This window comes from Poromitra crassiceps, assembly GCF_964638095.1.
Source record: "Poromitra crassiceps genome assembly, chromosome: 13".
NCBI classification, from domain to species: domain Eukaryota; kingdom Metazoa; phylum Chordata; class Actinopteri; order Beryciformes; family Melamphaidae; genus Poromitra; species Poromitra crassiceps.
In genome coordinates this window covers 21,131,554-21,158,931 of record NC_139644.1, presented here as the reverse complement: position 1 = coordinate 21,158,931, position 27,378 = coordinate 21,131,554, and the positions used below count along the sequence as shown (strand labels likewise).

Here is a 27,378-nt window from a genome sequence, read left to right as displayed (position 1 = left end):
CACAGTTTTTCAGCTTCGTTTCATACTAGTTTCTGCTGCAGTGGCACCCGGAAGTAATCTTTTGTTGCTATGATGTCACGCTGATTCGTCCTATTTGTTATGTTTATTGTATGTAATTCCTAAGTGTTATGAGAGAGAGAGCAACCTGCAGCCGCTGCACTGCACTCTTATATTATTGTTTGATTTAAACGTGGCACTTCACTTAGGCCATGTTCAGACTAGGAGGCCAAATCTGATTTGTGAACTTTAATGACCTATCATTGATTCTATCTAGATTGGTTTTTATGAGTCTTGACGCTCCAAGTCTGATTTGTGTCACTTGTCCCAAACAACATATGGAGGTAGTTTCCAATCTGCTTTCAACTGATGTGACTTCAGTGTGGACGTGCTGATCACCCAAATCAGATTTGAGAGTGTCTTTTGCAGGGGGCGGGGACTTGAAGAGCAGAGAGCAGACATGCAAACACTGCCAGAAACATTGTATATTGGCTCATTGGCTGATTGTATGGACACGCAGATCCGACTTGAACACTTGCCCAAATCAGATTTGGGAAACCAATCAAGATAATGATGATTAATGACTTTAGCACCAAATTGGATTTGCCTGTAATGTGAACATGGCCTTAGTCACTGGCCTCTTCGAATGTGTGGGTTTGTGAGCCAAGATGTTCTGTTTTGTTTTGATTTGATTTAGCCCCCCTCAAACCCCTTTGCCCCCCCCCCCCACACACACACACACACACGCAATTGTTGTTTCTGTCTATAGTATGTGTTGCTTTCTGAATCAAAATAAACAATTCGTTAAAAAAGGGGGAGGAGGCACTAATTTCTCTCTTTTACTCCATTTCTTATTTTGTAATGTTATATTCTTCAAAAGGTGGGTTATCATTCATTCATTACATCATACGCTATAGTTTCTCTTGCCGTTTTTCTAAGCAAAATGTTGTAGTCGGGTAAAAGGAGTAGCTTGGATTCAGAAATCAGGGAAAGGGGGCGTTGAAGCCAAGAAAGTTTGAGAACCACTGCTGTAGGCCACTGGAGAATGTAGGGGGTTAAGTGCCGTGGTCAAGGGCACTTTTATTTGGCGTTAGTACTGTCTGGACGAGCGTCTTGTCCTCACTCCTGTCTCTGATCCCAGACCAGCCAAGCCATGCAGAGGAGGACAGCTGTGCCGTGATCAGGACCGAGTCATCAGGTCGATGGCAAACCCGGGACTGTGCTGTGGCTCTGCCCTACGTCTGTAAGAAGAGGCCCAACGCCACGCTGGACCCCTTCACCACTGGTCAGTGTGGAGGCAGCTAGTCACACTAGACTGAAAACTAAACACAAATGCACCAGCAACAACTGTGCCACATAGCCAGATTTCAATCATACATTTGGACTTATTTGTGTTGGTTTTGGCAGATTTAATCCCTGCTCTAATTTGAGGTGTGTGTGTGTGTGTGTGTGTGTGTGTGTGTGTGTGTGTGTGTGTGTGTGTGTGTGTGTGTGTGTGTGTGTGTGTGTGTGTGTGTGTGCGTGTGCATGCGTGCGTGTGTGCTTGTGTGTATGGTGTGTTTGTGCGTGCCTGCGTTTGTGCTTGTGTGTGCGTGTGCGTGTGTTTTATACTCTCTTCCCCCACAGACTCGTGGGCAAATGAGGAGAAGTATGAGTGTGACGTGGGTTGGCAGCCTTTCCAGGCCGGTTGCTACAAGCTGGCTTCAGAGAAGACAGACTGGGACACAGCTCAGAAAACCTGCCAGAAGATGGAGGCGAGCCTGGTCAGCATCCACACTCTTCCTGAGCTGGAGTTCATCACTCGCAACCTGAAGAAAGGTGAGCATTCACTCTGAACAAGAGCCAGAAACAAAATGAAAACTCCTCTGAAATCGGCTTTATCTTCTTCACCTTCCTCTTGTATGTGAGTTTACTGTTTATGTGATTTCCTGCTTGCAGTTTCCACCTTGGCAACCTTATTGTTTTTATGGAAGGGTTTCGCACTGGTCATCTTCAGGAACAAAGATGACCACACACCATATAATGCTCTTCCCATGCTTTATTTTCTGGAACATCATGGGAATTCTGGGAAGTGTATGTAAGACAGGCAAAGCCAGGGAATTTGATCAATCCTCTGGAAAAGTCAGGAAACATTGTTTCTGGCATATTCCTGTAAATTTACAGGAATGTGCCAGAAACAACTTGGATTTCACAACATTAAATGGCGGTTTTCAACTATTTATCTAGGTCTATATTATGTGCACACTTCACCACAGCAGTCCCAAGTGTAGTGAAACTAGACTGCTCATCCCTTTTCTCAGCTGAAAAACAACATACAAACTAAACCAGAATGGAATACGATACAAATCAAAATAGGTCATGGAGGTGTGAACCCTAATCCCATTTTAACTCTGTTTCTGTCTTCCCCCAATTGTCCCCCTAACTCTCCTGTCCAATGGGGCATCTGGGTAGTAAAGAGGTAAAAGCACTCACCTACCACCGCGGCGGAGACCCCGGTTCAATTCCCGGTAGCGGTATTTCCGGCTTGGTCAAATACACAATTGGCCGTGTCTGCAGGTGGGAAGCCGGTGGCGTATGAGTCCTGGTGGCTGCAATAGTGCCTCCTCTGGTCTGGGCACCTGCTCCGGGGGGGAGGGGAACAGGGGGGGATAGTGTGATCCTCCCATGGGAATTGGCCAAGTACAATTGGGGAGAAAATGGGAGAAAACCCCCAAAAAATATTGATTAAAAGAAACACTCTCCTGTCCAATAGAGACACTGCGGAGAGCGTCATCATTCAGAAATCACGCCCAAAACGGGGGGAAACAAAAACTCCCCCCCCAATCCTCCCAGTTCTCCTATGCGCCTGGTCGCGTGTTGCACACAAAGATCATATAATTATACAGAACATGAACACTCCAACTTACTGTACTTCACTGACAGCACATTTTTCTTCTCGCCAATTCTCAATGGCTTCCTTGTTTTGCTCGGGAGTACAAAAAAACTTTAATTGGGGATTTTTTACATTTGTTGTCTGCGCAGCCCACCCCACAACAGCTTTTAGCTATGTTGAATTCAAGGAAAATGATGCTGGTGTGTGGAAGTGAACGGAGAGCTTTCCCCCTAGATGGGCGTGGTCTATTTCATGCAGTGTCTCTATCTGTGTCTCCTGTCAGACGTTGAGGAGCTGTGGATCGGGCTCCATGACACCGATATGCAAATGGACTTCCAGTGGACCGACCACACACCCGTCATCTTCACCTACTGGCACCCGTTTGAACCCAACAACTTCCGCAACACCCAGGAAGATTGCGTCAGCATCTGGGGACCTGTGAGTGACCTTCCCCCCCACCCCACCCCTCACCCTGACTCTGACGGTCTTAATCTCCTCACAGCCACAGACTCTGCCTCTGTTTGTTTATATTGAACAGCTGTGTTCTCTCCCTCTGTTTGTGTCTTGCTCACATGCAGGATGGCCGCTGGAACGACAGCCCGTGTAACATGACCCTGCCCTCCATCTGTAAGAAACCAGGGACAAAGAGTGACGGCAAGCCGCAGCACAGAGAGTGCAAACAGGTATTACTCTTTTCCCAGCTCATTGCATTTGCTTCGGTCGTTTGTCATCTTCTTTCTGATTTGTCTTTCTCGGTCAAATTGACCTTTCCTAAGTCCCGCCCCTTTTTGCACTGTACACCAATGACAATTGGGCAAGCTTGTAGCAGGCTGTGGAGCCAGGCTAGAGTACGTAATGATGTCATAATTCACTCTAGCTGACTTTCCAGGCTATACCTTTTTTACTAAATTCACACATTTGAAAACTGTGACAGTTCACACACCTTTAAAACTACAGTATATACATACAGTATATTATATATTATATTATATTATATTATATTATATTATATTATATTATATTATATCAAAAACCCTTCAGGTACTGTACATCTGCTCTCACTCACAATGTCAAAATACAAGCGATGCAATTTATAGTTTTTTGAGAGATTAACGTTTGTTTGACAGCTTTTCCACTTCTATTTCACACTGCTGCTCTGAGTTGACAGAGGTTCTGAATGAGGGGCGGGCTTAGAAGTGTTCTCTCTCTCTCTCTCTCTCTCTCTCTCTCTCTGTCTCTCTCTGTGTCTCTCTGTGTCTCTCTCTCTCTCTCTCTCCCTCCCCTCCGCCCTCTCATATATTTTTGATGTTTTATTCGAGGTTCAAGCCCTAAAATAGTTGAAAAAGCATGCAGAAGTCAACCATATGTAACCAAACAGCAAACCTCAGAGCATTGAGCCAATGACAGTGAAGAGAAAATCCATCCCCGGATACTCCTACACTGTTATATATCATCAGTCTGTGATGTTCAGTGCATTCCAGGAGTTGTTCGTTGATGAAGTGTTACTTTTTTGGGCGCACCAGTTTCCCTCAGCCTGCCTCGTCTTCTTCTTCTTCAGTTAGTGATTTCCTACATTTCCCAGAATGCCTATTGACAACTCCCAGAGAAGTGAGAGAACGGACGTGAACTAATTGCACTCAGCTGTTGACTGTACATGTAGGCGGAAGAGCAATAGCAATATGGTAACAAAAAAAAAAGCATGCGCATCCCTTGCTGCATTGTATTATGGTCTATTGAGGATACTGATTGTGGAGAAATTGTCTTCTCTTTGTCTTCTGGGATTTCCTGCCTTATGTTTGAACATCAAGTCAATCTAGACAGAAGCTTTTCCTCTTTGATTCTGACTGACAACAAAACCCGGTTTTTATCAGTGTAGATGGAGCTTTCGATCAAAGGCCAACTATCTGTGGGAATAAGAAAAATATACCATCAAACAACAAAATGGGACCAGTAAAGTGTTTTATGGTGGATTTCCCCTTTAACGCTAATATAAAGAAAGTACATACATAGTAAAGCACTGTTAAATATCTTTATATTTGTATTATCCATAAAATTGCTATAACTGTCAGTTGTTTTACTTTTAACACCCCGCAGTTCGCGGCCCTTGGCGGCATTACATCTTCAGCGTCGGCCATATTGGCTTGAACCCCAGAATCATGGTTGGCAGCCCCACTGCCTTTGTGTATCCTCCCATACATCTCTGTCTCCTACTCCATAAAGACTCTATTCAGATGTCCTACAGTGTCCGAGCGCTGCGCTTCCAGCTGCTGACAGTCAGCAGTGGCGCTGGGGGCAACACTATTATTCTAAATATTTCAGCCGTTCCCTCACCCCTGACCCCTTTTCCCCAGCACTCCCACCCAGTCTGTAACTGTAGCATAAATCACTCCCTCGAGGCTAGGAAGGTCACCAGACACCCCAGCTTCAGACAACACTGATCCTTGACACACGCACGCACACGCACGCATGCACACACACACACACACACACGCACACACGCACGCGTGCACACACACACACACACACACACACGCACACACACACACACACACTCCCCTGACACACACTTACAAACCAAGAAAAGTACATTATGTCTGCTGCATTCAAATGTGGACAATGACATATTGTATGTATTTTTTATTTTGTTTATTTCACAAGTGTTTTCAAGTATAAACACACATACAGTACATGCACTTTGGCACTGCCATACTTTTTACTCACATGGTGAGTTAAATCACATCTGGAAGATCCATCTCTCTCTGTGATTTCACAGGCCATAATTCTCTCCATATTCATCCCATACCTGAGCTTTTACTGCTCTTGCCTGACCATCGGTGAAAATGGTGAATGCTCAAGTGCTAATCTCAGTATCTGATCTTGACCCAGTGGCCGTTGTCAAAGATGTTCCTTTAAGTTTTTCTGCATTGTGCCACAAAATAATAATACTGTACTTTGATATGTGTCATATGGTTTTTTCACAAAAAAGGTGCAAATAATGAATGAAAGGTGATAAGCGAGATGAGAGAGACAGACTTAAAGTATCCTGTTTCAAAAATGTAAGGAGTAGAAAGTACAGATATTTGTGTTAAAATGTAGGGAGTAAAAGTAAAAGGTTGTCAGAAAAATAAATACTCCGTAAAGTACAGATACCTGAAAATCCTACTTAAGTACAATAACAAAGTATTTGTACTTAGATACTTCCCATCTCTGAGTATCTTTGCCTCTCTCCCTGGGGAGCGAGGAGGCATCATGGGTGGTCACATGACAGGGGTCAGTTGGCATGGCGCATGCTTTGGGCCCACGTGGCGCTTTCTCCTGGGCAGATGAGCACACTTCACACATGTAAAACAACAATGACAACGAGACCACTGCCCTGTTCACGATCATTTCACTGCATGATATACAACCTATTTACCCTGGCCTATGTAGTGTTGGCTTCACTCAAAAAAGTGATGTACCCTCATTACATATATCAAAATAATGCTATTACTATGCTAATACTTTACTTATACCCTGGGAGGCGTAATTCGTCCCATTAGTTGTTATATTCTTATCCATTACACCCCCAAAGTTACTGATTACATCCCCTTTTAGTCTTACCATCAAAAATCACAATAACCTCCCTTCTGTGTTAATGATACGGAAAACCAAACAGTGTTGATGTTCCATGTGTTGGTCATCCTTTTGCTGGATAAAATCAAAGTAGGAATACTTCTACCGGAATCAAGTCAAATTTGCTGCCTAATGATGCCTTAATTCTGACAGAAACAAATGTGGGATTGGGGGTGGGCTCTAATTTTTCATATACTGTAAATCAACTTCAATCCGATATTTAGATCTCTAACCTTTTTGATCAGTAACTGTAGGGTAATTATTGTTGAAATTCAATCACTCATTACTGGGAAAAGTAGTACTATCACTGTACGGTTTTCCTTCCCCAGATATGATGGTTTCACTTTTTCAGACGGAGGGAGGGAGGGAGGAGGGGAATGAGACAGATATGACTTTCAGCAGAGCAGCCTTCCCCAGCAGCTGGAACTCTTTGAGGTTTCTGTCTGGCTGCCAAACGTGGTTGTGCAAAAAGCCTGAGGTTGAGCTGATTCACACAAAGACAGACAGACAGTACAGGACATGTAACGCTCTTTCACTTTCTTACTCGTGCAAGATCTCTCCTGACCTTTTCACATTGCGGCACTCCTCGCCCATACACGTCCACAACGACTAGAGATGGCAGCAGGGATTGAGGCCGGGGAAAAGTGTTTTCTGTGTGCCTAGACTTGTTCTCCTTACTCTGCATTGTGATACCGCCGGCTGGTATATGTGGGCCCATTTCTGTTTTGACTGCATAAATTGCACATGTATTTTTTTTTGTCTGAAAGACACCATTCATTTGGCTTTTTTCAAACCTCATTTAATCCGGCCCAGAGCACATTTTTATAGCAGTCGTATGGAGGATCAGTTACATGGAGAGGGATGAGGCTTACCGGTACATGCATGCACATGCACACACACACACACACACACACACACACACACACACACACGCACACACACACGTGTTTGCACACACATGTCACACAAAACCTATTCAAATTTTATTTTCGATATCCTGATCATCCTTTTCATTACTTAACTTTCTGTAAAAAAAGGAAAATAAATCACATTTCAAAACCCTCTCAAGAGAAGGGATTTCTTTGACACTCTTCTTGTCCCCTCTCCTCCTCTATCGGGTTCGAACCCCTGCCAGGTCCTTTCTGTGTAGAATTTGCATGTTCTCCCCATGTTCGTGTGGGCTTCCTCCGGGTGCTCCGGTTTCCTCCCACCATCAAAGACATGTATGCTAGAATCCTGTCAGTGCCCCTGACCAAGGCACTGGCAAAATAACTGGGGTTGGTCCCCACGCGCTGTACTGCAGCTGCCCACTGCTCCTAGGTTCTTGTCAAATGCAGAGGATACATTTCTCCATGGGGATAATAAAGTATCCAAATACAATTCTCCTCTCCTCTCCTCTCCTCTCCTCTCCTCTCCTCTCCTCTCCTCTCCTCTCCTCTCCTCTCCTCTCCTCTCCTCTCCTCTCCTCTCCTCTCCTCTCCTGTCTCCTCAGGGCTGGAAGTGGCACAGTCCATCTTGTTACTGGGTGGGAGAGGATTCGCTCACCTTTGATGAGGCCAAGAAGGCCTGTGACGACAGTGGAGCTTTGCTTGTCACCATCACCAACAGGTGTGTACAGTATTGCATACATGAACACACATACAGTGATTAAAACTGTTTCGTTCGCGCTGTTTCCAGCAAAAACCATTTGCTTGGTTCTTTGCAGGTTTGAGCAGGCCTTCTCCAACAGCCTGGTGTTTGGTCGTACTGGAGACTCCTTCTGGATCGGCCTCCACGCCCAGGGACCCTCTGGCTCGTTGGAATGGCTCAGCAAGGACGAAGTGTCCTACACCAACTGGAATCGATACCAGCCAGGTCGGTATTGCCTCCCCCTCTCTGAATGTGACTGTGCTTGACGTACATGTATGAGCTACAAATAGGATCTGACAATGTGAATATCTTACAATGCACATCTACACATCTGTACATATACAGTATGATGCACTTTTTTTTTCTTTTCTTTTTTACCTTTATTTTACCAGGCGAGACAATTAAGAACAAAATTCTTATTTACAATGTCGGCCTGCATCTGGCTTTAACATGCATTCTGGCTGAACATATTCGAATCGGACAGAGTAGAAATGCATAAAATCCATAGAAAGTTTGAAGATCTGATTATCAAAACCACCTGCTGGCGCATTTGGCCACATTAACAAAACTAGAGACAATCGTGTGATGGGATCACAACAGCCGCGATGCCCGTGACTTAAAACGAATGTGGGCCAGGGCCGTAAAGTGGGCGGGCCTATGTGGGGGGCCGGCCCCTTTGCTCGAATCATGCCCATTTTCGAACTCGACCTAAAACATTTTTATGTCAACTACACACCTGTAAAGTTTCGTGACTGCATCTTGCACGGCATCTGCCCACAGACAGACAGACATATTTGGCAAAGTACTCAAAATGGCTTCTGTTGTAGTTCCTGCTACAATAGGTGTTTCCAGAACCACATTTTGCCATGATGACACACACATATGCACGCACGGGCACGCGCACGCTCACACGCACGCACACACACACACACACACATACACACACACACACACACAGACTCACACACACACACACACACACACATACACACACACACACAGACTCACACGGTGAAAACAATACCAGCTCCGCTGATCTCCGAATGACATAAGCAAAGAGGCAGGCAGCTTGGATGGTAACCATGGTAACATGTTGGTCAAAAATGAATTGCCATGCATTTACTGTTTACTAACCCTGCGAGAAGTGACGTGCATGAGAAATTGGAGATGCATTGTTATGCCAGGTGTAAACAGGGAATATATTAGCTTCACCAGTAAATGTTTGTGATTATGTGAACAGGTCATAATTCACATGAGCACGTCTGCACAGAGTACACTACACACTGTACATATTATGTGCTCTACCTATGTTATTCCGTCTCTCTACCTGATAATGTGAACAACTAATGCACACATCCACTCTTAACTTGTAAATCAAATCTGTCAGCAAATATGTATTGTTCTCACTGTATTCTCTTGTTAGTTATTGTATTACCTTCACTAATCTGTATGTGGCTCTATTTATATTTATATCTTTCTTTCTGGTGCTGCAACAACTTCATTTCCCTGAGGGGATCATTTGATTTTCATATAATCTATAACTAGAGATCTTCAAATGCCCAAAACACAAGGCCCATTCTGAATGAGACCCATATGTGCAAGTCCTTAATCTGATCCAACTAAGACTCAACTTGAAGATATTTCTATAATCCATTCTGGGTCAGAACCAGGTGTTTTATCCAATCAAAACTGCATCCTGATATCTAGATTTGCCCCAGTGGTTAAAATCAACCAGTGAGGTACTGTATGTGCTGATTTTGGTTTGTGCTATCAAAAATTGACCCATTTATTGAGGAAATTGTAAACCATTGGCTTTTCTCTAAAAACAAATTGATTTTGCAGCAGCGCAGGGATGAGGCAGCAAAGGGGGAGAATGCTCCTTGTAAATTCAGGGCCATCAAGGATTTTCTGGATACAAGATATCCTAATGTCCAAACCAGACCTGGGAATGTAGTGGAGGCTCTGACTTAGGCGAGTCCTCTAGCGGCACTGATAGACCTGAAGATCCATATAACATGTCTGCTGCACAAAGTATAGCTGTAGTCTGTAGTTGTTGTTGCAGTAGGCTTGCTCAGTCTAGTATGGACAGACGGATGGAAATAAATAAATAAATGTGTATATAGATAAATCAATACATCATCACCACATTAATATTGAGTATCATTGCGGTACACTCTACATTGTGTAAAATGCAGCATAAAATTGGAAATCTGCTAGATTGCTGCATGGCACATTTGCTTAATGACACAAAACAGGAATTTGATTTACTACTCCCGTCCCACTAGTCTAACTGTGTGGTTTTCAGCAACACAGCTTACCTTGTCTGAATGCAAATTGGCTATTATCAAGTGCAGATATCGTCTCTATTATCTTCCTTCTTGCTTGTCAAAACAAACAGAGCGATGTCAGAGAGGAAGGAGGATAACCAGTAACAGGGATTACAGGAACCTTGGCAACCTTTAATAATCTATTGATGATCATAACAGGGAATGGCTTATCAAATTGGTTGTGGGGGTTTTCTACAGATTTCATCTCTGCGTCACTTCTCTATTTCCGCCGGTTTCATCAGTGCCCTCCTCTCACCTGCGTTTCACCCTGTATCTATTCCAGTCAACATCCGTGGCAGCTGCGTTTCCATGGCGACGGGCTATGAAACAGGTCTGTGGGAGGTGAAGGGGTGTACATCGCGGGCCAAATTCATCTGCCGTCAGAACCAGGACGCATCCCCGAGCCCTGAGCCCCCCGCGCCCCAGCCCACCCCCAGCCTCACCGGCTCCTGTCCCAGCGGCTGGAAGAGCAACAACAACCTGCGCTACTGTTACAAGGTACTGCACCACATGCCAGCCAGTCTCAGTCCTAGTCCCAATTGTCAGATTTTACTCGTCATATTAATTCAGTTCAATTCAGTCCGGGTAGTGCAGCGGTAGATTCCCTGCCTACCAACACGAGGGTCGCAGGTTCGAGCCCCAGTGTTGCCTCCGGCTTGGTCGGGCATCCATACAGGCACAGTTGGTCGTGCAGGTGGCAAGCCAGATTAAAGGTATGTGTCCTGGTCGCTGCACTAGTGCCAGGACCTTCTAGCTGTGAGGCGACAGCACTACCACTGCACCACCGTGCCCCTCAATCATGTTACTTTCTGACATCTGACAGAATGATGTCTGGTGTATTAGTGATGATGACCGTGACATCCAAAAGAAAGTCCACATTCCTTACTTAGTATTTAGGTCGTGTTTACGTCCAGACTTTAGCTTCTGTCAGGCAGCTGTCACAGAAACACACTGAATGTTCCTTGCACTTTATTTAAAATAGAATACAGTTTCTGTTAAAATCCTAAATAGTGGCATCTTTGCACTCGCATGATTTTGTATTATATAACCTTGCAGATGTAGATATGATAAAAAAAAATCCAAGCCACAACAAAAGTACATTTCAAAAGCATATTTCTCTTTGCTGGAGTTGAACTTCTTCTACTGGGAAAAAAAGGATGAAAACGGTCCTTTGAAAACATCTTGCCCACTCATAAGTCAATAAATATACACATGGCTGCTGTAGGAACTTTCGCACCACTGCATTACTCAAGGAATTCATATATAATAATCTATGTTCATTCCATTTTCAACATTGCCATGATAATCTCAGTGTCTCCCCCCGTTTCATCTTATTTTCATCATTAACTAAATTAAATGTAAATATTTATAACAGTGTCTCCCGCTGCACTAGCTGTACTGGCTATAATTGTGTCACTCACAGCACATAATTTCTCTTCATCATACTGATTTGTAATAAATGTATGAAATGTTTGTCTGCATTCATCATTAATTTTGTGGTGGAATTAACTGATTTCCGCTCAGTGGTAGTGATTCAAGGTGTACGTGACCTCAGTGTTGGTACTGCTGTTTTACGTGCACTTGGTTTATGGGGTGGACGCTCTGGAGATGATGCGCCATGAGCGCAGTTATGGAAATGTTTGTATGAGTACAGGATTACAGCACCTCCTTATAGACGATGTCTGTTATTCCCTCCTCATCACCTTCAATAAGTACTTTCACACTGCTGGCTGGCTTTCCCCTGGAGAAGGCTGTGTAGAGCTGGCCATGAGCAAACACTGAGGTAGGTAGATGCCAACATGATCATTCTCTTGCCCTTGACCTTTGTTGATGGTAAATAGGAAAGCCAATCCGATTGGGAACTGCCATCTGACAAAGGTGAAGGGAAACTCATCACATACAACCTTTTATCTTGATTTATGTGATTACACAGTTGCTACTACCACTTTCACAGACCATCGTGTCACATCTTACTGTGTGCAGGTGTATCACTCCTCACATCTTACTGTGTGCAGGTGTATCACTCCTCACATCTTACTGTGTGCAGGTGTATCACTCATCACATCTTACTGTGTGCAGGTGTATCACTCCTCACATCTTACTGTGTGCAGGTGTATCACTCCTCACATCTTACTGTGTGCAGGTGTATCACTCGTGTGACATCTTACTGTGTGCAGGTGTATCAGTCGTGACATCTTACTGTATGCAGGTGTATCACTCATCACATCTTACTGTATACAGGTATATCACTCGTGTGACATCTTACTGTGTGCAGGTGTATCACTCATCACATCTTACTGTGTGCAGGTGTATCACTCCTCACATCTTACTGTATGCAGGTATATCACTCGTGTGACATCTTACTGTGTGCAGGGGTATCACTCCTCACATCTTACTGTGTGCAGGTGTATCACTCCTCACATCTTACTGTGTGCAGGTGTATCACTCGTGTCACATCTTACTGTGTGCAGGTGTATCAGTCGTGACATCTTACTGTATGCAGGTGTATCACTCATCACATCTTACTGTATACAGGTATATCACTCGTGTGACATCTTACTGTGTGCAGGTGTATCACTCATCACATCTTACTGTGTGCAGGTGTATCACTCATCACATCTTACTGTATGCAGGTATATCACTCGTGTGACATCTTACTGTGTGCAGGTGTATCACTCATCACATCTTACTGTGTGCAGGTATATCACTCCTCACATCTTACTGTGTGCAGGTGTATCACTCGTGTGACATCTTACTGTGTGCAGGTGTATCACTCATCACATCTTACTGTGTGCAGGTGTATCACTCCTCACATCTTATTGTGTGCAGGTGTATCACTTGTGTCACATCTTACTGTGTGCAGGTGTATCAGTCGTGACATCTTACTGTATGCAGGTGTATCACTCATCACATCTTACTGTGTGCAGGTGTATCACTCATCACATCTTACTGTGTGCAGGTGTATCACTCGTGTCACATCTTACTGTGTGCAGGTGTATCACTCATCACATCTTACTGTGTGCAGGTGTATCACTCATCACATCTTACTGTATGCAGGTGTATCACTCGTGTCACATCTTACTGTGTGCAGGTGTATCACTCCTCACATCTTACTGTGTGCAGGTGTATCACTCGTGTCACATCTTACTGTGTGCAGGTGTATCACTCGTGTCACATCTTACTGTATGCAGGTGTATCACTCCTCACATCTTACTGTGTGCAGGTGTATCACTCCTCACATCTTACTGTGTGCAGGTGTATCACTCGTTTCACATCTTACTGTGTGCAGGTGTATTGTATGCAGGTGTATCACTCATCACATCTTACTGTGTGCAGGTGTATCACTCGTTTCACATCTTACTGTGTGCAGGTGTATCACTCATCCCAGCTGGAGCAGAAGCTGAGCTGGCTGCAGGCTCACCTGTTCTGCCAAAAACGTGGAGCCAACCTGCTGAGCATCAGCGCCGCGGAGGAGGAGCACTTCATCCTGCAGGTCCTCCACGAGGCCTTTGGGTGGGTGTCCACCCTGACCTCTGATAATGATGATGGACTTTATTTGACTGTTGCACTCATTCAGAGTATATCCACGGGTCTGCAGGTTGAATTACTCTAAATTGAAAGCCTTCAAAGGTGTTGTTTTTTCCATGCAATGCAGGTTTAGGGTGACGTTTCATTTTGATGCAACTATAGAATTAGATAGTGGAAGTGACTGGTTATTTATATGTGGTGATATTTAGTCAAGGCAGAGTTGGAAAATGAGGAAAACAAAATAACTATAATAATTGAATAATTGAGAGCAATGATGATGATGATGTTAAACGAAACAACCGGTGTGTCTTAAGACAGTCTTAAGAGTATGATGGGTGCCGCCCCCCAAAGAATCACAAAAATAACACATGAAGTCGTCAGCACTCATATCACTTTTTTTAATGATGCACAGCAGAGAAGCAAACGGACGCGTTTCAGCCCTAGGCGTTCCTCAGTGTGGAGGAAAGCCTAGGGCTGAAACGCATCTGTTTGCTTATGTCAGTTTTCATATGGTATGTTATATTACTTTCACCTCCAGTTGACCTTATTCAGTTCAGCTCACATGCATGTCCCCTCCTTGGTTATTATACAACAGGGTTAGTAGAACATAATGTTTAGATGGCTGGGTTAAGCAAAGTGCATCCTGATAAATGTATTATTAACAGCATAGTTGTATAAGCGAGGAAGAAAGATCGGATCGGATTTGTATCGGCAGATACTCAAAGTTGTGGTATCGGATCGGTATCGGACATGAAGAAATGGTATCGTGCCATACCTAGTTAATACAATAACCAAAAATATTGGACATCAGGTCCCCCCTAACCATTCCATTTCCTGGATTTCTTTTTTAATCGCTAATTTAAGAAGACATTCTTCTTAAATTAGCGATCACACACATTGTACACATTGCACTTGTAAATAGTACATTTGGCTTTCTGAAACCTCAGCCTCAGTGGTGAGCCTAAAATGTAAATGTGATCATGATGATGATGATGATGTGGCCTGCAGGGAGTCAGAGGACCATGAGCAGCACTGGTTTTGGATCGGCCTGAACCGCAGGAACCCCATGGACAACGGCAGCTGGAAGTGGAGCGATGGCCTGGCTGTGAGTTCCGATAATAACGTCTGGTCGTAGAGTTAGTACCTACCTGTAAACAAACTCAAACGTTACAGACACTAATTCAAAAAATGTTTGTACATGTACTTACAATAATGATCTATCACTTAAACACAGCAGTGTCTTTGCTGAGTCCAACACATTATTTTACTCTCGCTCTCTCTGTGGCTCAGTACACATACCAGAACTTTGGCCGCTACTACTACAACATCCGCCAGTGTGCTGCAGCAGATCTGGGCACGATGACGTGGCTGGCCATGCACTGTGACTCTGAGCTAGACTGGATCTGCAAGATCCCCAGAGGTGAGTCATCCCTGTCTGACAGCACCTACAGTACTTGCACATTCAGAGAGAGGATAATACTGTATATCATGGGTTCCCAACCATTTCTGTTTGTTTAATATGCAGACATACAAGCAAATCCAAACAAAATAATTACAATTTTTCACTGAACTGCCGGTGGTTGGCCGCTTTTGTCCTTTTGTCAGCGGTCTTCCCTAAACCTGAATCTGGAGTGACAGCAACTAGACAGTTCAGCCATTTATTGCCATGTTTGCTACCTAGTTGGTTTGCACACAGTTTTGACATGTGTGAACGTGACCTTCATAGTGGTGCAAGAGTTACTTGCAGCGATCATGCACGTCCCATTTTAGCAATGGTCTTTAATCATTGTGGAAATAAATTGTAATCCCCAATATTTCCATGTACCCCCTGCAAGCTGCTCAAGGGGAACCTGTACCCCTAGCCCTAGGGGTTGGGAATCACTGCTGTATGTGACACACTTGTGGAATGGAATTTGTCATCATTCTTCTTCCCGCATAATCAGAGTATCTCAAGCCAATAGAGACGGTGACCAGCATTGATATCAAATAAATAAATGAATAGCCAAGGAGTCCAGGAAAGTTTGACTTAAGAAAGTGTATTAGCCATCTTTGAAACAATGGTTACAAAGAGACTGCAATCATCTCACGTATACAGCTTATTGATTATGAAATTACTTAAGTTTTATATAACACACACCTTCACAAATGGGGCAACCTCGCTGCACTAGCTATACTGGTATTGGCTATCATTTTGAATAATGTTGTGGGATGTTTTGGGAAACTCTTGCATTGTGTATGTCATGAAAACCTCTCCCTCTTCTCCCTGGTGTTTGTGTTTTCAGGTAGCGCTGACGTGGAACCGGAGGTCACTGAAGGTTAGCCTGCCAACCAAACCTTTCTTATTGCCTTTTCGTTCAACACAACCACTCGGCGTGCTCTCATTCTCCCCTGAGGATTCATTTCAAAACCCTCCCGTTACTCCTCATCACTCTCCCTCTCCTCTCACCTGCCAGGCGCCACTTCTCCAGAGTGGGTGGGCTTCCAGGAGGCAGAGTACAAGTTCTTCGACCACCGCACCACTTGGGACCAGGCGCAGAGGATCTGCTCCTGGTTCGATGCTTCGCTGGCATCGGTCCACTCTGCTGAGGAGGAGCTCTTCCTGGCCGACACTTTACGCAAGGCACTGCAACCCTTCACAACTAGTTCATCCTCGTTTGTAGTGAAGAAGAGTATCTTTCAGAGCAACGCATGCTGTTCTAAATCCTCAGTTCTGATTGTCTCAGTCACGTTCAAAGTTGCCTCATAAGAGATCATGTAAATATTAATGCTCATCATCGTCCTTTTGTGTCACATTGCAACAACGTTACTGTTCAAGAACTATATCACAAGGCAGAAACACATTTACTTGTTATTGATTTTAAAAAGTTTCCCTATTACAGTGGTAATTTTATAAAAGCTTGCATTGCAGCTAACCATTGTACTATCTTTCACCATCTGTAAAACGACCCATTTCCTGCACATGATAGTCTCCTGTGTAACTCTACAACATGCCTCCAATCCTCCTCAACTGCACTATTCCTTTTCTGTTGAAGCCTTCTGAGTTTCAAAGTCTTCCCTATAACTTTCCCCAGTCAGCTACATGTACTGTATCTGTGGCCTACCTAGACCACCCTCTTCATAGTTTCTCCCTCTCGCCTGCAGATGACTAAGGTGGAGGGCGATAACTGGTGGGTGGGGCTTCACACCTACGAAAGAGACGGGCGCTTCCGCTGGTCAGACCACTCGGTGCTCAACTACGTGTCCTGGGCACTGGGCAGGCCGCACCCGCTCAGCCGGGACCGCAAGTGTATCCACATGTCTGTCAGCAAAGGTAAGAAGAGACTGCCATCTTAAGTTGGTGACTGAAAACTCGGGAGACGAATTTGAATGTTATACACACACACACACACGTCACACACACACACACACACACACACACACACACACACACACACACACATCACACACACACACACACACACACACACACACACACGTTTTTATGTTTCACCCCAAAACAGCGGAGTGGGCGGATCAGAAGTGCCACTCGGACCTGCCCTACATCTGCAAGAGAGTGAACGTCACTGGCACCATTCCCCCAACCCCGTCCTCCCCCCTCCCCCCATCAGGATGTCCTGACGGCTGGTCCTCCTACCAACATAAGGTAGATGTCTGTAGGCTACAAAACACCAGGATCTTGTCTCACCATAGTACAATACATCCTCCTTCAGCTCCTCCTCCACTTCAGTGTCTCCATATTTATGCTATTACTGAAACAAAAGATGCTACTCATCATTTCTCATGCGCCTACTCCTGTCCTACCTAACTTAACCTGAGCAGTCTTTAATTCATCTAATACACGTGTGAATTCTACAGTATCTCTTCTGTCTCTGTAGTGTTTCAGAGTGTTTGGTCAGGACGAGTCAAACCGCGCCACCTGGTCCGCAGCCAAGCTGCTGTGTGAGACAAAAGGAGGCGTCCTGGCAATGGTGCCCAATAATTTGGAGCAAGGTAATTACAGTAGAATAATACAGTAGGATACAGCCTCCATGAAGTCAGAGCTGTGGAGGTAGTGAAGGGTGAAAAGGTATAAACAAATGCTTATGGCATTTAGTTTATAATGGTTGATGTTTGCCTTAAGATGATCACAAAATGGAGGCTATAGATTAATCTTTATATTTATGATGTGATGTGATGTGATGGATGTGATTTGATGTGATGTGATGTGATGGGATGGGATGTGATGTGATGGATGTGATGTGATGTGATGTGATGTGATGTGATGTGATGGATGTGATTTGATGTGATGTGATGTGATGTGATGTGATGTGATGGATGTGATGTGATGTGATGTGATGGATGTGATGTGATGTGATGTGATGTGATGGATGTGATTTGATGTGATGTGATGTGATGTGATGTGATGTGATGTGATGTGATGTGATGGATGTGATTTGATGTGATGTGATGTGATGTGATGTGATGTGATGTGATGTGATGTGATGTGGTACAAAGTACATGACATCCATCCATCCATCCAAATGCATATATCAAATCGCATATTTTTATATTTACCAGTTACCACTATAAGGTTATATAATATTTACCACTGGCCCTAAGTGTCTCTCTGCACCTACTGTATACACCAACACACACACACACACACACACACACACACACACACACACCTACTCACACACACACACACACACACACACACACACACACACACACACACACACACACACACACACACACACACACACAGCAGCACAGTAATAACATGATTACTGTTGCTCCCCGCAGCCTTCGTCACCACCCTGCTGTACAATGTCAGCGTTGACCTTTGGGTGGGTCTGACCTCAGACTCTAAAGGCCACTTCCAGTGGACGCAGCGCGGCCTGCTCAGCTACACCAACTGGGCCCCCGGGGAGCCGCTGGACAACAGCGGGCCGCTCCACAACAAGACCCCGGTACTCAGCAACCCAGCTCCCCCTCTCTGCTCTGCTCAGTACTCAGGACATGTCTCCATGGTGCCATTTGTGAAGAAAACAGTTAGGGGGAGTGGGGGGGGGGGGTGTATGAAATAGAACAAGCACAGATCCTGTACAGGCCCACGGCACATGTGTTCAATTAAATTCAATGCAATGAACCTGATGTCACAAATATCACTAAACAGGGTTTGGAGCCAATTGTGGAATTTTAAGTTTCACTTTCATTTTCACAATGGAAAGGGGGGGCATGTCCGCACTTATATTTAATGATCAAAGTAGGGAAATCAAAAGCAGAACAAATCACACCCTGCATGTTTTTACCTTCACCAGTCTTTGTGTCAGTTACTATCTTCCCGTTGCATTTCCCTCTTCTGATGAAATGACTGTCACCTCCCAGGGAAACTGTGTGGTGCTGATTCATGGGAACCCAGAGAAGAACACTGGCATGTGGGCGTCCCGGGCCTGTGAGATGGAGAAGCACGGTTTCATCTGTCAGAGGAAACAAGGTGCACCATTCAGCCATATAATTGAAGAGTGAACCAGGAGCTAGTATCAACAGAATTGCCAGAAAGTATTGTTTATATTGTATACTATTTGTATATTACTATCTGTTGTTGTTTCTATTGTTGTATTATATATAAATATAAGCAACTTGTTTTTAAAATGATGAAATAAATCAAAATTAAATATCTACCCTAAACCGGTCGAGCATGTGCAAACACGGTAAGTTAGACAGGACGGACTCATCTATCTGCATCTGCATCGGCTGTGTCTTCAGACCCCGGTCTCCCCCCGGCCCCTGTCCTCATCCCCTCCTCCCTCTCGAAGCCTGTGGAGTTGGGTCGAGTGACGTACCGCGTGGTGGAGAAGCGTCTGGACTGGACAGGAGCTCTGCACATGTGTGAGTCTCTAAACGGTACCCTGGCCACGGTGAAGGATCCCTACCAACAGGCCTACCTCACCCTGCTGATCAACAGCCTGCGTCGGCCGGCCTGGATCGCCCTCTACAACTACGGAGTGAGCTCACGTCTATTAAAATATAGGGTGTAGGATCATTGGCAGTGGAGTGTAAGCTTAATTTCCATTACTCCATTTCTGTGTGTGGTCTTCAGGGGCAGAGTTTCACCTGGCTGGGCGAAGAAGAACTGGCATATTCTAACTGGAAAGATGGAGAGCCCAATCAGATGGCTGGATGTGGCCACATGACCACTACTGGGCAGTGGACTATGACTCCCTGTGATGCTAAACTGGACGCTGCCATCTGTCAAATCAGTGGTACGTGTTATTAATATATACAGCGTATGAAATAGTGTAAACATTATAGAAATGTAAATATAACAATGTGCAAAGTGAGGAAACACATTATGTGAATATCAAATTTAGATCATATTCAAATGAACAAGTCTATAGGAGGCCATGCATTGGTACATTACAGAAAGTGTTGTGGCATGTAGACACCATACCAATATATTCCTATTACAGATACAAACAGCATTATGTAGGCTGCATAATCTATTACAGATGCAAACAGCATTATGTAGGCTGCATAATCTGCGACTGTGGATATGGGCAGTAACTTAAACATTAAAGTAGATTCAGATGTCTTACTCTCTGTCCCCGCTCCCGTCCTCCTCTGCCAGATGAGCCGGTGGTTCACCAGTGGTCCTACCCCGGCCAGTGCCCGCACTCTATGGGCCAGTGGGCCTGGGTGCCTTTCAGAAACCACTGCTACGCATTCAACCTGCAAAACCTTAAGCTGCAACAGGACGCACACACATCCTGCAGAAAAGGTAAGGACATAAGACTGTCAGACCAGACTAGTCAAACTCTCTGCAGCTCATGCTACTGAATTGAGATGAGCCAACATGGTGCATCACTTCCGACCTGCTCCACTATATACATCATTGACAAAATATGTTGATATACTTTATTATTATTATTATATATTATGTATGATGAATTTCGCTTGGTCTGGGTTTCTCTCCATCTTCTGCTGTTTCTCTCTCCTAGTGGGAGCTGAACTTCTCTCTGTCTTGGATGAGACGGAGAATGGATTTGTATGGGAACACATCCAGAGCTATGCAGAACAGGCACATGGCGCTTGGCTGGGCATCACCATGAAAGGTAAGGCAAAGCACTTCACCTACAAGCCCCATCCACCACTCTCTGTGGATGAAGGCATACTCTGCTGAAACGCATTGGTCACTAAAACACAGCAGAGGAGAATCTTTGAGTGTGCATCTTCCTTTCTTTATATTATGTTAATCCTGCCAGCAATGACTAATGACTAGGTAATTTGATTGTGTCCCAGACTTATCAGCTTTCAGCATTTCTTATCCAGGCTTATCAGCTTCAGAATATTCCTAGTGAAATTATCTTACTCCACTGGCAGAGAACATTGCTAATTTTAATAAATGTGGCTTCAACTTGTTTCTCTTGGAAATGTGCCTGAATGGGTTTTAAGCCCCGCTGAGCCGGTGTGCATGTGTTCCCCATGCTGCAGGGGGCAGTCTAATGTGGAGCGAGGACACGGCGGTATCGTACACCAACTGGGAGGGCCAGGGCACCGTTGGCAGCATGCTGTCTGCCAACTCCTGCTTCTGGATCCAGAGCAACACTGGCCTGTGGAAGCCTGGCTCCTGCAAAAACCGCACCCACGGGGTCATCTGCAAACAGCCTCGCAGTAAGCACCAGAGCAACTCCAGTCCTACTCATGACCAGCATAGGCAATAAATAGTGGACAATTAAATGTAAAAATAACAGAGTTTCTTAAGGATCAACAGAGATGTACTGTAGATCTCTACCTGCTAGATCTATCCTTCAACATCCAACCAATCAATGCGTAGGGTTTTGACTAATCAATCAGTGCATACTATTCACCTTATGTAGCCCCGCCCACTTGGCCCATTGTGTCACGACTTCCTGTTCAAAACGCCGGCTGTTTTACCTGCTCAAACTAGTCTGACTCACCTGGTCAAACCTAGTTTGACTCACATATGAGTCAGACTAGGTTTAGGAATCACAGGAGGTGTAAACACAATCAGAACTTCCGATTGTGTTTACACTTCCTGTTAGTCTCTCAAGCCAGACTGTCTGTTCTACATAAGGTGAATACACAGGTGTGTGTATAATCCCTTAAATTGCATAGTTGCCGAGACCAAGACAAGTCCAAGACAGGCAACAAGAAAAGTGTTCTGGAGACTGGACTCAAATCCAAAGAGTCTCTCTCTCTCTCTCTCCCTCTCCCTCTCTCTCTCTCTCTCTCTCTCTCACTCACACACACACACACACACACACACACACACACACACACACACACACACACACACACACACACACACACACACACACACACACACACACACACACACACACACACATATGCTCTCATTACTTATGCAGTGGATTTAGAATTTACTCTCAAATACTACAGGAGTCCATTTTAAAGTTTTGTCTCTTCTATTTGCAGGTGCCAGTGCCTCAGCTGTAACCTGTAAGTGTGACTATTGTCTTGAGTTGTAATGTAGCGTACGTATCTGTGTGTTATAACATGAACGCATGAAAAGTTCTGACAGCCTCTCCGTCTCCCCCCAGTGGCTGGAGACCACCTCCCCACTCTGATCGTTGTGATGGTGACGGGCTTGGTCCTGGTGGCACTGATCGTCGGGGTGATCTATCTGTACCGCCGGCGGGGCCTGGGGGCACGAGGCTCCTATGAGGGGGCCCGCTACAGCCGCACCAACGATACCCCCGCAGAGCAGGCAGAGAAGAACATCCTAGTGTCGGACATGGAGCTGAACGAGCAGCCGGAGTAGCAGGAGAGACACCGGAACGGACTGACCCGGGTCCGGCACACCGCGCCTGGGAGACGCCGGCGTCAACGTGCCAACTCAGAATCTGACTCACATTGTGGCATTTTAACTTTTCGCGTTGACCCCTTTTTATAAAAGCAAACGAAAAAAGATTTCTAAAAAAAAAAAAAACACTGAAGGGCTGTGTAGAGCGCAGCAGATGTCGATGTATTTTTTTTTTTAAATAAGTGATGCCCCGCCCTCTCGATACCGCTCTCACCAAGACTCAACGGCATTCTGTCAAGACCAATCAGATCCATCCGCTTAGACAGCCCCCCCCCCCCCCAAGAAAAAAGTGGGTTCATGAATTGTATGGGAATTTTTGTGGGTTGCGGCTGGAAAGGTTTGATAGCATGACATAAAATCAATGTTTTGAAGTGGATGACTCCTAGCCGTCTGCCGCGGTGTTAAAGTGAATTTTTGTTGGTGTATATTTCCTCTCATGACGTGTTCCCTTTTGATCGCCAGGTCTATAAACTAGGTACAGATATCCCCCAAAAAAGACAATCAGAACAACTACTCTTAAATATAAGTAAGCATTCTAACCAAGCATCCATCTCTCTCATCTAAATATACACACAATCTCCTTCAGGACTATTTTTTCCCCTCTTCTTTTTTGTTTTTGTTTTGCCATGACAGTATTTACCAGAACTTGAGGTGCGTTTGTCGCTTCATTGCGTAGATTTCATTTCCATTCATGTTGATTTGTTTGTGGATTCTTTTTCTCAGTATCCGTGCAGCTGTAGAGGACTGTTAATGATGACGCATGTGTAGTTTTGATGAGTCTGTCTCTCTCTCTCCTCTCTGATCGACACGTCAGCACCAGCTGGCCGACAAGCAGAAGAGAAAGAAGTCGTGTGTGAATGCGTGGAAAGCGACAGGGACCATTTGCAGTGGTGACCTCAAAACGTCCCCGCCACTACAGTCGCAAAGTAGCGGCAGCACACTAGCATGGCGCACATAAGTAGGACTTGGGAGTGAAAGCTGTTTTTAAATAGACCTTTTTTCTTCCTTCTTTTTGTGCAGCAGGACTGGAGTATTGTCACCAAATGATCAGACTTTCGGCTTCCACGGCTCTGTGTATATTTCGTCACTTTCTGCTATTATTTTGAGCTGATTCAACTTTATTTTCATTCACAATCATTCAGTTGTTTTTAGGTTTTATCAATAAGGTAGAATTATCACTTCCAGCATTCCTAAATTTGTTGTTTTGGCTGTCTGCCACTGTCTCGAGCTGATACTGCATTTTTTTTAAGCACACTCATTCGCCTGCTTGTATGCATTATGAAAAGTATCTGTAATTCAATATTAGTCTGGTTCATCATTTCTATTGACAGGCATTCACTTGTCTGTATACATTATTACTAAGGTATTACTTCTTTTTCTTTGTAATTCAGGTTTCATTATATGTTTTGGTCTGCAGTGTGACTGGTAAAGACATGTGGAAATTCTCCTTATGTGGGACGTTTGCCAAAAGTTGAACCTCTCATTGCCCCGCAGAGGAAAACATTGCTCATGTGAATGACACAGTTGTGTATATGAGATCCCACGAATGTTTTAAAAAGCGAATTCTTACGAGAAAACCTCCTTTACATTATTTTCCTCTGCGTCGTTTTAGGATTGGGCATTTTGTCTCGGGGAAGGGGAGGCGTAGTGACCAGAGAGAGAAGCAGAGACGGTTTCTCCCCCTCACACATTCCTTGTCCTTCAGTTCCTGCCTGTGAGTGGATTTCTCTATTCCTGCTCGGAGGAATGCTTTGGAGCTGATTCAGTCTGAGGCTTTTGGTGTTTCACTGAGCTGCTGTGAAGAAGAAAAAAACAGACGCTGTTTTTTTCTTTTTTTGCTCTGTGAGTTGGACTAAGATAGAGGGGGAGGAAGGAGGAGTAGGTGTGCGTGTGTGTGTGTGTGTGTGTGTGTGTGTGTGCAGTCTCCAGCTGTGGAATGTTGAGTCGGCAAGAAGAGCTCAGTGGCACGTCTGGAACCAATCAGAGAGAAGGAGGGCTCAGGGCCATGAGGGGTTAGGTAGAAATTGAGAAAAAAGAAAAGAAAAAAATGTAGAAGGAGAAAAGGGAAAAAGTGTGTGGAGGAGGAGTCAGGGAATCAGGGAGAGACAAGGAGGTAGAGAGGGAGGAGTGTAAGGGAGCGGTGGCTCTATAGGCTCACCCTGTCCTCTGCTGGTGGTTTGCTATAGCAGCCTCCCTCAGTGCACAGTGGATTGCAAGCTGAATGTGAGCTGGTAATATGGATGTAAAGGTGCGATGGCCCTGGTGTTTTCCCCGGGACATCCTGTGTGTGATGTGGGCGGCGGGCGGCTCTTGTCCCTGTGAAGATTAACTGAAGCACCTGTTCAACAAAGTATTTTGTGTTGTTTTTATATGAAATGAATAAAGTCTATGTTCACTAAGCCTCTGCTGTCACAGTTACTTATGGGCTATATATATATGTATATATATATATATATTATATTATTATATTGATCTGCTGGCCACTGAGCAGCTACACTGGAGTGGTTGGGGTTAAGGGCCTTGCTCAAGGACACCTCAGTGGTGGTAATGAGGGAGGGGCAAGCGCTGCTTTTTCACTTTCCCCACCCAGATTCCTGCCAGGCTGGGGGATTAAACCGACAACCTTCCAATCACAAGCTCGCTTCTCTAACCTTTAGGCCACCACTGCCTAAACTTAGGGAAAACAGTAACACAGCCTATATGATTTTGACTTTGTGTTAGGCCATGTTCAGACTAGGAGGCCAAATCTGATTTGTGAACTTTAGTGACCTATTAATGATTCTATCCAGATTGGTTTTATGAGTCTGGATGCTCCAAGTCTGATTTGTGTCACTTGTCCCAAACCACATATGGAGGCCTGGACACACAGATCCGACTTGAACACTTGCCCAAATCAGATTTGTGGCAGTGTGGACACACTCCCAAATCAGATTTGGCAAACCAATCAAGATAATGATGATTAATGACTTTAGCAGCAAATCGGATTTGCCTGTAATGTGAACATGGCCTAAAGAGTAACTAACACAAAACCTAATTCACTGTTCTGTATGAAGTGTAACTAAACATCAAACCCAAATGCTAGTGAAATTGTCATCTGCTATTGGCTGATCTTTGGTGCCAGGTGTGTAAAACCATCCTGATCACATGACCTCACATTCTGCCCCCCCCCCCCCCCCACACACACACACACACACAAAAAATGTGAATTGTGATGTTGAAGATCTTCCACAAGAGGGCACACCTCATCCGCTGTATAGAATGTTTCCCCCGAGTCTGATGCCTCACCTCACAGCTTCTCTCTTCTGACTGCATTGCCCATTGTCTAGTACTGTTATGGAAATCAAATGTTCTGTTCAAATTGTCTAGAGATAATAACCTACATCCACCATTTTACTGCTGTGATGCCGCATTGCATAAGGAGCCAGAGCCAGACTGCTACTGGCCCATGCTGATGCATCCCACATTCAGTTCCTTTGATTGCATCCGTCTTGAATTGAATGTAACTGTTTATGCAAACCCATGTGCTTCATGGCTTTTGTCTCAATGGCTGCTGCCATTACCGTTGCTAGAGTCAAACAGCATGGCTGGTTATTTAACAATGTGTCCAGCTGGCCAAATACCAAGTGGTGAATCATTCTCCATTTACAGAACAGTCTGGACAGAGATACTAAGTTCAGTATTCACAGATGGCAGGGGTCTGTTAACAAATACAGTTGGGCCACAAACACACAACATGGGAATTGTGCAAGTGGTGAAAAATGTCTGACCACAAAAATACAATACATGCATTTGTTTTAAAACTATGAGTTCTATGAGAATTGCATGCTTTTCGGGTGTTTTCGTACTTGATTTCAACTTACCAATGACAAATGACTACAGGTGTATGAGTAATTATGCTCATGAATTGCACATTGTGAGAAGCATTTTGCACCTTGCATAGACTATATGCATCTCATAAATCTTTCAATTAGAGCCAATTGTGATAGGATTTGAAGTCCGTATGTCTCTGTCTGTCTGTGTGTCTGTCTGTCTGACTGCTTCTTTGCACTGAGAGTGAGTGTGACGACTTCACTGACACTACAGGCCGAGCCTGTGAGTGTGTCAGTCTATCGCCACACCAACCAAGAGCTCCAGCCCCTCCATCCACCAGCTGGCCAGTGTTGGAGCAGGTAGACGGTCTCGACATGGAGACAAGTGAACAGATTCTACTGGCCAGCTTGTACCCTCATCCTCCCAGAGACCTCTCTCTCTGCAGAAGCTATCCATCACAGTAAATTGCTTGTTATTCAAATCAAACTGTAGGCTCTCTGTAATCCATTTCACTTAGGGTGAACGTCACAACTTGCCCAACGGCTCTTCCAGGGGTTATGTGCTATCTGCTGTTTGCCATCTCCGTCTCCCGGCGCATCCTTGAGGAACTCAACATCTTTCCTTGTCTTTCATTTACTCTTCATCAAGTATTGTGAATCTTAGCTGTACTGAGCTGTGTAGCCTACACAACATCCGCCTCACCAACAGCCTTACTGTATTATTTTGCATGTCGTGTAATCAGCATTCCACTTGGCGGAATAGTCTGCTACTTC

The 27,378-nt window shown here is 44.6% G+C and overlaps 1 protein-coding gene across 1 annotated transcript in view; it reads left to right on the top strand.

Moving 5' to 3' along the window:
* Window positions 1-25,195, top strand: part of mrc2 (mannose receptor, C-type 2) — a gene marked incomplete at its 5' end in the record, with an annotated part of 46,277 nt that extends 21,082 nt beyond the window's left edge. Inside the window, 24 exons of the mRNA XM_083649973.1 lie at window positions 1,139-1,282; window positions 1,624-1,815; window positions 3,153-3,307; window positions 3,448-3,552; window positions 7,974-8,089; window positions 8,187-8,335; window positions 10,721-10,935; window positions 13,808-13,950; window positions 14,974-15,070; window positions 15,256-15,385; window positions 16,248-16,280; window positions 16,419-16,585; window positions 17,107-17,275; window positions 17,466-17,608; window positions 17,841-17,955; window positions 18,751-18,917; window positions 19,336-19,444; window positions 19,717-19,955; window positions 20,051-20,213; window positions 20,579-20,728; window positions 20,949-21,062; window positions 21,442-21,621; window positions 22,408-22,431; window positions 22,533-25,195. Of these exons, the coding sequence (XP_083506099.1) occupies window positions 1,139-1,282; window positions 1,624-1,815; window positions 3,153-3,307; window positions 3,448-3,552; window positions 7,974-8,089; window positions 8,187-8,335; window positions 10,721-10,935; window positions 13,808-13,950; window positions 14,974-15,070; window positions 15,256-15,385; window positions 16,248-16,280; window positions 16,419-16,585; window positions 17,107-17,275; window positions 17,466-17,608; window positions 17,841-17,955; window positions 18,751-18,917; window positions 19,336-19,444; window positions 19,717-19,955; window positions 20,051-20,213; window positions 20,579-20,728; window positions 20,949-21,062; window positions 21,442-21,621; window positions 22,408-22,431; window positions 22,533-22,753 (3,440 nt within the window). The 3' untranslated portion in view covers window positions 22,754-25,195. The remainder of the gene's footprint in view (window positions 1-1,138; window positions 1,283-1,623; window positions 1,816-3,152; window positions 3,308-3,447; window positions 3,553-7,973; window positions 8,090-8,186; window positions 8,336-10,720; window positions 10,936-13,807; window positions 13,951-14,973; window positions 15,071-15,255; window positions 15,386-16,247; window positions 16,281-16,418; window positions 16,586-17,106; window positions 17,276-17,465; window positions 17,609-17,840; window positions 17,956-18,750; window positions 18,918-19,335; window positions 19,445-19,716; window positions 19,956-20,050; window positions 20,214-20,578; window positions 20,729-20,948; window positions 21,063-21,441; window positions 21,622-22,407; window positions 22,432-22,532) is intronic.
* Between the last annotated feature and the right edge of the window lie 2,183 nt (window positions 25,196-27,378).